The sequence below is a fragment of the Grammomys surdaster genome, unplaced genomic scaffold, assembly GCF_004785775.1.
Source record: "Grammomys surdaster isolate TR1022 unplaced genomic scaffold, NIH_TR_1.0 309, whole genome shotgun sequence".
In the NCBI taxonomy this organism is placed as follows: domain Eukaryota; kingdom Metazoa; phylum Chordata; class Mammalia; order Rodentia; family Muridae; genus Grammomys; species Grammomys surdaster.
The window spans coordinates 1,585,067-1,597,709 of NW_021604728.1; the positions used below are offsets into that span (position 1 = coordinate 1,585,067).

Below are 12,643 nucleotides of genomic sequence, written 5' to 3' on the forward strand. Positions count from 1 at the left end.
CCTAGCAAATTCCAGCTGATGAGCCTGTAGGGGCCACAAACTAGCTATCTTAGAAGAAGGGCATATGGCAGAGGGAACATCCAAACCTTGGCAAAGGAAGTGAGGCCAGACCAGAAACAGAAGAATAATGTCTCAGGGCCTTGGAGCAGCTTATGTTGGTGAAAGGAGGTGTCTGCCCTGCCCCTGGGTGTGGCAGGTGGCCTGACCTGGCATCTCCCCCTGCCTGTCAACCCTCCTCGATGGGCTCAGATTCCCAGTGCACAAGTGGCAGAGATGAGGAGAAAGTCCACTGGAGCTAGTTTTTCAGCCCCACTACAGGATCTCCTGGGCAGTTTCTCGAGAAATAGATATAGATAGGTGTGGGTAGGGCCTGGATTCAGCAGCACTGTTGGTGGAAGTAACAGGTGAGCCACAAAGATTCAAAATGTCTTAGAAGCCACACCAAAAGTAAACCATCAGAATGAGGTTTTTTGCTTTTTAAGGGAGATTTTTCCTTATAACTCTGGTTGTCCTGAAACTTTCTATGGAACAGGCTGGCCTAAAACTCCCAGAGTTCTGCCTTCCTCTGCCACCCAAGTGCTGGGATTTATAATAGATAGCATTTAAGTTTGCATACTTGGGTTGGAGAGATGGCTCAGGGGTTAAGAGCAGTGACTGCTCTTCCAGAGGTCCCAAGTTCACTTCCCAGGAACCACATGGTGGTTTACAACCATCTGCAATGGGGTCTGATGCCCTCTTCTGGTGTGTCTGAAGGGAGCAATGGTGTACTCACATACATTAAATAAATAAATAAATAAATGAAATTTAAGTTTGCTTACTTAAAGTGTTATCATTTTAAGATGTAGTTATGAAAGTAATCAGTTATGGATTAATGGTGCACACTGCGATCCTAGCACTTGGGAAACTGAGGAAGAATTATGAATTTGAGATCACCCTTAATACTTAGACCTTGTCTTTAAAAATATCACTGAGATGTATGTGTGTGTTTGTGTAGCTAGCACAGGGCCTGAGGATACAGGAGACATATTGGGGGTGGGAGCTAGCAGAGTCAGACACTTACAGGATCTCAGATAACTCAGTGATAGCAGCTGTGGGGAAAAACTTGCAGTAAATCTATGAGGCCTATGCTTGCTTTCAAGAGATAGCCCGTCATTGAAGGGCATCAGGAGAGGAGTTCAAGTAGAGCCTGGAGGTAGGAACCATGGGAGAAGGCTGCTTGTTGGCTTGCTTCCTTGCTCCTGCTCAGGTTGCTTGCCTACACAGCCCAGGGCCACCTGTCTGTGAGTGATAGACCCGCAGTGGACTGGGAACGGGCACGCATTCAAGTCGGATCATGGCTTTTTTTCAGTTGAGAGCTCTTCCCAGGTGATTCTAGGTTGTGCTGAATCAACAATAGACAGTAACTTGGACAAGTGATAAGCCGAGAAATCCCTGGCTAAATTAACCAAGAAAAACAACACAAGCTGCCATTTCTTACGTGCCACAGACATGAGATAGATGATCAGGAATGGGTTTATTCCAGCCATGTCAACATCTCAGCGGTACAGAGAAATCCAGAAATGTAGTCACGAAACTGATACAAAGCTGGGTGTTGATGGCAAATACCTATGATCTCAACATTTGGGGGCCTGAGACAGGAGTATTGTTCATAGTGGTACCCTGTCTCTACTGCTGACTGGATGGCAGGGACAGTCTGAACTGCCCTGTGGCTGCTAGCCTGAATTTGAGCCTGCATGGCTGCCGTCTCCAAGGCCCGCTCCTCGGTCAGCTCCTCTTCTCCATTACGCAACAACCTGTGGGTATTTTAGGCACACTGTGTTGTTGACAGCTTGTTTAGCCTCTACAATCTGGACAGCCCAATAATCTCCCCAGTATCAACATACCAAATAACCAAACCAGGATTCCAGCACAGGCAATAGTGATGCCTTTGGCCATCTCCACAGACCCCTGCTTTCTTTGGCTAGCCTGTAGGTAGGTAGGCAGTGGGGTTTCCCTGTAAGTATGGTCTGTGCGAGAAGGTCTTTAGAGTGAATGTTCCTCTAGCCCAGCTTGAAGCCCAGCTTCCTTTATGTTGTATGCAGTTTCTCAGGACCTGACTTTCCTTGTGCTAATTTACCTTTGTGGGTTTTTTTTTTCTAGCTGTCCTTTGCCCAGCTTTCCTTACTGACCAGGAGCTCTTCCGCACCTGCCTAGCTACAATTGCCTGCCATGGTTTGCTTGGGTTTTCTGGGCACTTAGAGCAAGGTAGAGCCCATTAAAGGAGGTATGAGCTTGTCTCACAAAAAAACCAATTCTGTTCCTTTCCTAGTCTAGCTCACGACAGCCCACCTTGCAGGTTGTCAGGAGGACCGGTGAGTTTGACTTGCTTTCTTTTCCTTAGCTGGCATCTGGTAGTGTCTGCTCATCATTGTGATCAGAAGTTTCTGCCACCTCGGGCACTGGGAAGTCCCTGTTCCTGAAAGGCAGCTCTGCAGTCGCTGCATGCCTGTTCCCCTTTGCCAGGCTACTTTCTCAGCAGGGCCCAAGACCTGTGGCTCCCCCATTGCTCAGTGAGCTGGAAATGACTGGGCTGCCCTCCTGAGGATTGGATGATACTCCAGCACTGTCTTGTGTGCTCCTGTGTATGAATGTGCGTGTGTGTGTGCGCGTGTGTGTAATGTAGTAGGAACTTTTTTTAAAATATTTTTATTTTTGACATTTTTATGCATGTATATAAGGTATCATATTCCCTGCACTGCCTTTTCTAGCTTGGCAGCATCCCCTATCTAGACCCCTGTCTCTATCCCTATAAAGAAATAATGTTCGTAATATCACATATGTCTTCAGGATATGGAAATGAGAGGTAAAGAGTAAGTCAGTAGGGTGTGTTGACTGTATACCCTGTAGTTCATCCTCAACTACATAAGTAAGTTCAAGGCCACCCTTGTCCACTTGAGACCCTGTCTTCAAAGAGCATAAAAAGGTGCTAATAGACTTAAACGGAATGTGTGATGGCTACTATTCTTACTCTGATTTTGGTGGTTTCTTCCTCTCATACCACCTGGCTGGTTTGAGGCCCAGACCCTGGAGGCTCATCTTGTCCTCGTCTGCAGGCCCAGCCCCTCCTTTTAGTACTGCTGTGGCCAAGCCAGACTGTTTCGAGTGTGATAGCTTGGTGGAGAAGTACCTTTGGGTTGGGGTAGAAAGGTGCATTCAGGACCCAGAGTGCAGGCTGCTGAGAGGAGGCTACTGAAGTTCCATTGGGCTCCCACAGCTCCATGCAGATCCCTGTGAAAGTAAAATGGGACCAGGCTGTGGTTTAGTGATCTGGGGCATCCCTCAAGGCCCGTGTGCTAAGGCTCAGCCTCTGGCACTGCTGGGACACAGTCAAAACCCTAGAAAGTGGGGCTTAGTAAGAGGCAGTCAGATGGTTGGACACGTGCTCCTGAAGGGTATTGTTGCTTCCTGGAACCCTGCTAGTCTCCATCTGTTGTTAACTCCTCGTGCCTTTGCTGGGACGTGTTGCCTCACCACAGAACTTGCCTATCTGAATCCTAGAAGGATGTAGAGAAGCCTGTGGATGGCCAGCACTCAGTTCTCCAGCACTGCTGAGTGCGGGAACATAATCATCCCAAACACTACCTGAGCTTCCCTTCAGCGGGCCTGCTCTGCCAGGCAGAGAGGTAAAGACTCCCTGCCACCAAGCTCTCACGCTGTGAGTGAGAGAAATCAGCCAGCAGTCTGTTAACTAGAAAGCTTTGCATATGGTGACAAAATACTTGAGGTAAACAGCTTGTGAGAGAGAAAGATTTAGGCTCATGGTTTCAGAGTTTCAGTCTGGTCTCTTACCTGTGATTCCTAGGATTTCCACTGTGTCCCAGCAGTTCCAGAGGCTCACATATGTCCTTTAGCACATGGGCCTTGAGGAATGTTCCAGACCTAAACCCCAGCATGGCCCCATTTTACTTTCACAGGGATCGGCAAGGAGTTGTAGCAACCCAATGACTCTTTTTAAACCGCCCACCAACACACAGAAATGGTATAGTTCTAGAAACAGCAGACAGGGTTTGTATTAACCCAACTGAGCCCAGAGGAGATGAACATAAAACTTTGCTGACTGACATCAGGGGCTCACTGAAAGGGAATTTCCCAGTTGGAGCCCTGATGCTAATTACAACCATGAGAATGCTTCTCTCTGGGGTGGTTACTTGAGAGCTCAGTTCTGAAGGGAGAGGTCTGTACGGAGTACCCAGGTCTGGAGCCACAGCTGGGTAGCTGTGGAGGAGAAGTGTGGGGTTTAGTCAGGAATGCTCAGTGAGTGCTGCTGGGCAGGGTAGGGAACCTTCTGGACTGGAGACAGCAGAACAGAAACAATGAGTTTCCCTGCTGTGCTGGCTGGAGCCTTTTGCTGTGTCAGCACCTGTTCTAGGGTCTCAGAAGACTTGGGAAGTCAGGACTCAGACCTGACAGTGAGTAAGGGCTGTGGGGAACAGACCACAGCTTGGCCTCGTTCAACATGGTCTTGCTCTGCTGAAGTCTGGTTGCAGCACTGTGAGAACCTGTGAGTCAGGGTTACTGCCTGGCACAGCTCACTACAGTAGGGCATCGGTTACTTGGGTAACTTGGGTCAGTCCTAGGCTTAGCCGGTTAGTGACCTGAAGATGTAGGAGCAGGGGTCAATCTCCTAAAAAGAATAGGCACAGAGTGGCTGGTGGAGGGCCAGAGCATGGGTGCAGCATCTATAGGGAATGCACTGTGTGTAAGGACACTCCATGTACATATGGTATATTGTGCATATGGGATGCACCGTACACATAGGATGTATTGCTGACATAGAATGCCATGTATTCGAGATGTACTTGTAGCATACAGGAAGCATCGTGCATGCAGGGCATGATATGTACATAGGATGTCATGCTGTGCATACAGGATACACTGTATATATAGGATGTCATTGCTGCAAGAGTGTCTTCCACTGACTCTTCACCTTAAGAGATGGGGAGCCTAACCACACTTCCATCTCTCTGACCTATCCTGGGTCTGATGCCTGAGGGAGCTGCTGCCCCTTGCAGGGATTTCCCAGGGCTTATACCAGAAAGCAGCCTTACTCCTCAACCTCGATCCAGGAAGTGAGCTTCCCTACCCTTGTCCCCATATTTCAAATGCAGAAGTTAGGTAGACTGTAGGAAGCCACAAGTTAAGTACTTGTCTGGGTGTGAAACAGTTTGAGGTAGTATGACTGTCTCCCTGTGAATGTTCCAGCATGTGTGTGACTCCTCAGACACCCCCCCCACCCACCCTCCGCACACCATCCAGGCCATGCCCTGCACTTAGTCAGGGTTGCTGTTTCCACTGTCTTGTGTGTGTTCTCGGCCTGAATAATGGGATTCTGGGGTCCAGTGGGCCTTTGTGCCTTGATGTGTTCTAGAGCGTGAAGGTGTCTGGGGAGCAGATGAGGTGTGTACACTAGATAATACACATTTCATGGACAACCTCGGGCATGTACATGATCACATGTGTGTCCATGTGTGCTCTCTGGGTCTGGGTTCTGGTAGGCTTTCTAACTTCTGCAAGTGAAAAGGGAAACTTTTGGGTCCTTCATCATCTGCTCAGCAACAGATGGCTCAGGGCCCAACCCTTGGACAGGCTAGCTCTGTACCCCAAACCTCAGTGTATCTGAGTACTAGGGTAAACCACATGTATCCTGCCCGGGACAGCAGTTCGTTTGGCCGCCAGTCCTGGAAGCAGTCACTTTCATGTGCTTCCTGGAGTTGAGTAGGGAGGAGGCAGCACCTCATTGCTAGAGCCGCCATCGATGGCTGCTAGAGCCCTTTCCCAGCCTGCTAGTCTGGTTGCCCTGTCTAGAGGAACTCTGTGGAAATTGCCAGGCATTTCTGGGGGACTCCTCCTCCTGTAAAGCTGGTTTACCACACAACACTGCCTTTGCTTTGGTCCTGCTAATTGGAGTGAGTTAGGACTCTTTCCTCCTGCCCTCCTGTCTGTCCAAGGAGTGTCACCTGAAGCCCTGTGTGCACTGCAGCGTTTGGCAGGCGCTGATGCCAAGGAGTGTACTCCACACTCAGGGTCCTACTTAGCACATGTGGTACCCACAGAAGTCCATGCACTGCACTGTATGTACCTCAGTTTATCTGCCTGACCAGTTGGCAACATGCACATGAATAACACTGAACAGGTCCAGGTGTTAGTTTCTGTCAGCTTATTGTAGTTTTTATGTCCTATGTCCTACCCAGACTCACACCAGGAAGTAGGGAGTGTTTCACTAGTATGTGCTGGCAGAGGCTGCTGGATGGTGGGAAGCAGCCTGGGTCATCAACCTACCCCAACAGAAGTTGTGGACCTTGGGACATGCTGGGCTGTAAGATCAGTGCATTGTAAACTAGCTTGGGAACCCAGCAGGACAATACTGTCCTTTCTCTGAGGTCTTGTGAGCTCTATCTGTCCAGACCTCTAATCATTGCTCCACCGCCCTCATGTCACTTCCTGGGACTCTCCTGCCCCCTTGTCTGGGAGTCTTCTTTCTCCTGGCAACTCCCTCATAGGTCCACACAGCCCAGAGTCAAGGGCTGAATCCCACCCAAACTGAGGGTCCCTGAAAGTTCTAGCCCCAAGGCTGCCAGTTTGACTTCTAATCCTGCTTCTTGGAGCTGCCAGTGATCCTAGGCTTGTGAGCCTAGGTGCTCTCCAAAGATGCCTTGGGGTTAGGCCACTGTTTGGCAAGTACATGGTCAAGAACAATTAAAGCCTGTGGTAAGAGAAGTGGCTCAATGTTAAAAGCACTGGATGCTCTTCAGAGGTCTTGGATTTAATTCCCAGCACCTAGACGGTTGTTCACAGACATCTATAATTCCAGTTCCAGGAGATCTGATGACCTCTTTTGGTCTCTGTGGGCAATGCATGCATATGGTAACCAAGCATACATGTAGGCAAAACACCTCTATACAAAATAAAAATAAACAAATATTAAAAGAGAATTATAAATCACCAAATCCACTAGGCCAAAGAGACAGCTTAGTGGTAAAGGTACTTGCTACTAAACCTGACAACCTGTGTTCAAATTCCTGGGACCCAAGTGGTGAAAGGAAAGAAGCGACTTCCACAAGTTGTCCTCTAACTTCCACATACGCACTGTGACATGCATACTCACACACATATATACACAAAATAGTGTATGAATTAAGCTCCTCCATGAGGACGGATAAGAGACCAGATATGAGGCTCCCATCAACACAGCCAGCATACAAGACTAGTAAAAGAACCGTGGTCTCAGAGGTAACCTCAGAAACCCAGAAAGGACTCCAAGGGGAGAGACAGACTGAATGTAACTGTGCTCTCTGGGGTGCATGTGCAGTTGCCTGGACTCTATGCTGGCAGACATCCTGCTCCACATCCAAGCCCAAGAGAACTGCTCAGAAGTACCTGCCTCTGGCTTTGTAAGGGAGCTGTGTGTGTGTAGACACAGTACCTATGGTTCCTCTCTGAGTCTTGGCTTCCAGCCATTCCCTTTAAACCTCCTGGACTGCCAAGGTTGCACAGAAGCCTATGGGACCCAGACATGTTATAGGAGCAAACTTCTAATGGCTAGATCAGCCTTGATCTCTGTTGCATGTCTGAAGCCTCCTAAACTGGAACATACAAAATAGCCCATCCAAGTCTATCAAAGTGATTACGTCACAGAACAAATGAAATACTGCCCAACATAGGCGGTGAACCTGGCTGCCTTGTGGCACAGAGCAGCCCTTTCTGGTGGTCCTCCCACCTTTCTCTGCAGTTTGCCTCCTTAGCACCTGCTGCTGTCTTCCAGGCTGTTTTGTGTTTCCCTTTACAGTAATAAACTGTGAGCCATGTGATTGAAGGCTCCATGCATGGAGAGGTGTGTGTCTGTATGTCCATTGTTCAAAAGAGTCCAGTGTACAAGAACTCAGGGAATGTTGGCTTGTTGGTTGGTTGACTATTTATTTGGCTGGCTGGCTGGTTGGCTGGCTGATTGGATGGATGGATGGATGGATGGATGGATGGATGGATGGATGGATGGATGGATGGATAGATGGAAGAGTGGATGGATGGATGGAAGAGTGGATGGATGGAAGAGTGGATGGGTGGATGGATGAGTGGGTGGATGGAAGGATGGATGAGTGGATGGATGAGTGGATGGATGGATGGATGGAAGAGTGGATGAGTGGATGGATAAGTGGGTGGATGGAAGGATGGATGGATGGATGGATGGATGAGTGGATGGATGGATGGATGGATGGATGGATGGATAGATGATGAGCTGATGGATAGCTGGTTACTTGGGTGGATGAGTGGATGGACCAGTGGCTGGTCTACAAGGCCCAAAGGTGGATCTAAGTGTAGGTATTCTCATCTGCCCCCGACCCCCAGGAGCAAACAGGGCACCTTCTGGCTCCAGGCAGACACAGAGGTCCAGGTATACTGACCTCATCCTTCCATGAATGCTGGAGCTGGAAGCATGGCATCGTCTAACCTCTGGCATAGCTAATAGGAAACTTCCTCCAAGTGAGTAAAAAGCAAGAAAGACAAAGGGCAAGCAGGCAGCATGTTTTGGATCCACCTGGTTACAGAAGGTGACAGCTGTCCCATGTGTCTGTCATTACAGTGGTTTCCAGAATATAGGACTCACCTCTATAAAACTGCAGGAAGTGGGGTTTTCTTTTCTTTTAAGATTTATTTATTTATTTTATGTGTATGAGTATACCACCATTGCTCTCTTCAGATATACCATGAGAGGGCACCAGACCCCATCACAGATGGTTGTGAGCCACCATGTGGTGGCTGGGAATTGAACTCAGGACCTCTGGAAGAGCAGTCAGTATTCTCAATCGCTGAGCCATCTCTCCAGCTTGGAAGTGGGGTTTTCAATCTGAGGACAACTACTTAAGAAAGGATAACAGACAGCAGCCCACACCACCTACAGGGTTCCATCATGGAGTCATCGGGTACAGCACTCACTCCAGTGTGTGGCTTAGAGAAAAGATGGCTTCTCTATATATGTGTCAAGCAGAAAACATGCCCAGTGTCCTCACAGTTTAACTGTATAGGTGTATATTTCAGCCCTCACGAGTTGCCATGAGTCTTTGTGCATTGTGGGTCAGAAGAGAGAATACCCCCACGGCAATCCAACTGATGACAGATACACCAGTTTAGATTCTCAATTGGTCTAGTAATGAAAAGTCCCTATAGAGTTAGTTCGGTGACTGTGATCACCTTCATCTCCTCGCGCTGGGCTAGTTCCTCTGCAGTCTACGTAGACCAAAGAGATCAGCATTCATTTCACTGGGGTCTTAGACATTTGCCTAGGTGAAGGGTCCCATTTAGCCATCTGCACATGCACTAACATTCAGTTAGTGTCTTGGCCTTGGTACTCCGTTAGCTCCAGTAGGAAAGGGGTGTGGATTCCTTCGAGTCTGAGGCTGGGGAGAAGTTGGCAGTTCCAGGCTTTAAATCAGTTCTAGGGCTGGCACATGCTTATGGTGAAATGACTGGCTGGATTCTGAGGACTTTGACCAAACCAGTGGCTCTGGGATGTAAGATCAGGAGAAGTAGAAGCAAGAGGAATGCTCATGTGCATTCACTTAGCCCCTTACTGTTCAGTGCTAGCCAAACACTGCACCCAGTTTGTTCATGAGGAGGCCAAGCTCATCTATTGCAAGATGTGAGAATGTTCCCCATTCAACAGGCCAGAGATCTGTGCTGGGCAGAAGTATGAGGTCATCTTGCTTAAACATTTGTGTTCATGTCTGGGGTTGGAAGGTGGCCTCTGCAAATATCCCCAGAGTGCTATGAGCTATGTGGGTGGGTGTTCCTGCTGGTGCTGGTATCTAATGCCAAGGCCAGTGATATCTGTCACTTTGTTCTAGTTCTGGTTCCAGCCTTTTCTGGGCCTGTTTTCTTTCTCTGAGAGTGAAATAGGTTGTCCTAAGGGCTGTTCCAAATGACCAACAGTCTCAGAATGTGTAAAAACATTAAGTATAGCCAGTATCCGCTAGCCCCTAGGATGTTTGCATGTGCCTACAGCAGTGTATCAGCTCCATCCTGCAAATGGCAAATTGAGGCCAAGAAGTAAGTCAAGATCACATACCTAAGGAGTCGTTGTGACTTTTGAGGGAGGCACTGTGGGTGCATGGGTGTAATGTCTTAATGTGGTAGGGAAGGGCAGCCCAGCCCAGCAGAGCCTCAGCAGGAAGAGTGGCCAGGCTGTGGGCAAGGAGAGCAGGCCTGGTTTGTAATCTCTCAGTCCCCAGGGGTAACTTCAAAGTCAGTGACTGGAAGAATCGAGGACAGAGCCACTGATAGTGTGGCTCCTTGGGGCATTTCGTTGCTGTCCTGTCTGGTGTTGAATTTACAAGCAGTCAGCCAGGTGGGGTTCCTGGCCCTGCGTCTCTCTGTTCTTCCTGATGACTCTCCCAACAGACTCATGTCCTCAAGTTAAGGGGAAATGTCCTCCTGCCCCGTTTGCCACTTCTAGCCCTGGAATGAACCTAGCTTCAGTTTGTGAGGCGGGTATAACCCTGGCCAGGAAGTCTTACTGGTCAGTGCATGTTTGTCTCAGACTTTTTCTCCCTGTCCCCAGATGAAGGTCACAATGGCCAGAGGGGGTGACCGGAACAGTGACGATGACAGTGTCCTTGAAGCTTCCAGCTCTCAGCGTAGCAGCTCAAGGGACCAGCTAAGTGATGTGAGTACCCCTGACCGACATCCTGGTGTCCCCCTGCAGGTATCCCATGACTTTAACCGTGCCTGGCATTTTACGTGGAATCTGCTCATGAGCAGTTAGCAATTTCTCTTCCTTCTCCAGAGCAAATTAGGACCTCACTAGTAGGAAGGTTTAAATGAAGAGCAGTGGTTAGGAGCTGGCGGGACCCATCTGGAATATTAATTATCTCATAGTACACATTGTAGTAGCCTGAGAACTAGTCCTGTCACCCTAAGGTGGACTTCCTTGTGCCCTAGGGCAGATGCTGCACCAACATTCTGCAGTGATACCTGGGTAGAAATGATTCTACAAATGTGTCTGAATCCATAGATGGCATGCCACATCTGAAACACCAAATGCTACCTTGCCCAAAGCAGAGTAGACAGCTGCACATCTTGGCATAGATCCTGAGGTACCTCAGGCTGGAGGTGCTGAGTAGGGGTGCATATGCAGTGATCTAATTTGGGGATATATATCAGTGCCCCTGAGAGGACCCTGGGTACTAGGTCTCTGGGATAGTCAACCACAAAGCCAGGTGGAAGGGGTCTGGAGCTTGACACAGAGCTGGCCTAGTGGGCATAGTCAGGAAAAAGGAGGCTTAGGGACTCAAGAACTGGGGTAGAAACAGGGGCCACCCGTGGGGTTTCTGGCACAGGAGATGGCTACTGACACCAACCCAGCCCAGCTCCTGAAGTGGCCTCAGGGTGGTACATTTTTTTTTTTTTGAAGGACTAAATTGAATGAGTCGTGTCTCATTATCATTTAAATAGGGGATTGGGGGTGCAGCCTGCTGCCGCAGAGGGAGGCATAATTGCCAGGCTCCTGATCTTGTTGCTGCAAGATGGGAAAATAGGCTGGTAATTGTCTGGGGCCGCAGGGCTGCCCTAGTTAGCTCTCTAATTGCGGCCCAGGATGAATGAAGCTGCATTCTGAACACAGCTCGAGGTGAAGCTGAAAACTCACCAATTATGCCCCACCCCCACCCTATCAGCTGCCTGTGGCTGGCAGGTGGGACCCAAATAGGGGTAGGTTTGGGTAGGCTCTGCCTTCCAAGCAGTGACCCTGGATAGACCTAGCCCTGTCAGTAGTCTGTAGGAAAGGATATCAGGGATTGATTGCTTTGAAGGAAGGGAGGGTGGTAGCTTGGCTTACTAGCTTCCATTTCCCCTTGCTGACTGTTTCCCCATCTTATTGTCTCAGGAGTCATCATGAAGTTCCTCCTGCCACCCAACCCCCATTATCACTTTGCAGGAGCTCAGCCTCTCCTTGCACCCGGTCCTTCCACAGCTTCTCTTCTGCTGCATGTACACACACACACACACACACACACACGATTGAACCTGCTCTATGGCCTGCCTGTCTTTGGAGCTATGGAATCCCTCGCACCTTGAGCTGCTCCTGAGTCCTCACGCCAGCCTCCATTATGGTTGTTGGCTAACCCTCAAGCCGCTGGGCCTTTAGGTCCCATGCTATTACCCTCCTCCAGAAGGGCCTCCTTGTGGGCTCCAGTGGAAGTGGTAAAAGATCAGCCAGTGTCTTCCTGCTGCATGTTTGGGGACAGTTTTAGTTAGCATCCTAGTCCCAAAGGAGCCATGGATAGGCTAGGGGCATCTCTGAGGGCCACCCAGAGCTATTGCAGTAACCGCTGGCCTGGCTACATCAGAAGAGAGACTACTGCCTCAGGGGTGGCTCCAGGACCTCTCTGGTGCAGGAGAAGACTCTGCTCATCCTTGTTTCCCGTCTCCAGTGAGGCCTTACTGGCCCCAGGGTCTGTTGCCTGTCTGCTGGGGCTGCTGGCTGTGGCTTAGCCTGCCACTGACTGTCTTTTTCCTTTTCCCACAGAGCTCGGCACAGGCGGTTTCTGGGAGAGGCTACTCAGTAAGTCTCCTGCCCCTCCTCCTTTGCTGTCTTTGTCCTTGTCTCAGGGCC

At 49.4% G+C, this 12,643-nt stretch overlaps 1 protein-coding gene across 4 annotated transcripts in view; it reads left to right on the forward strand.

Moving 5' to 3' along the window:
- Fbrsl1 (fibrosin like 1) overlaps positions 1–12,643 on the forward strand; it is an 89,930-nt gene that overhangs the window by 20,085 nt on the left and 57,202 nt on the right. For all 4 annotated transcript variants that reach the window (XM_028777366.1, XM_028777369.1, XM_028777370.1 and 1 more), the window contains exons 3-4: positions 10,592–10,696; positions 12,557–12,592. In XM_028777366.1, coding sequence (XP_028633199.1) covers positions 10,592–10,696; positions 12,557–12,592 — 141 coding nt within the window. The remainder of the gene's footprint in view (positions 1–10,591; positions 10,697–12,556; positions 12,593–12,643) is intronic.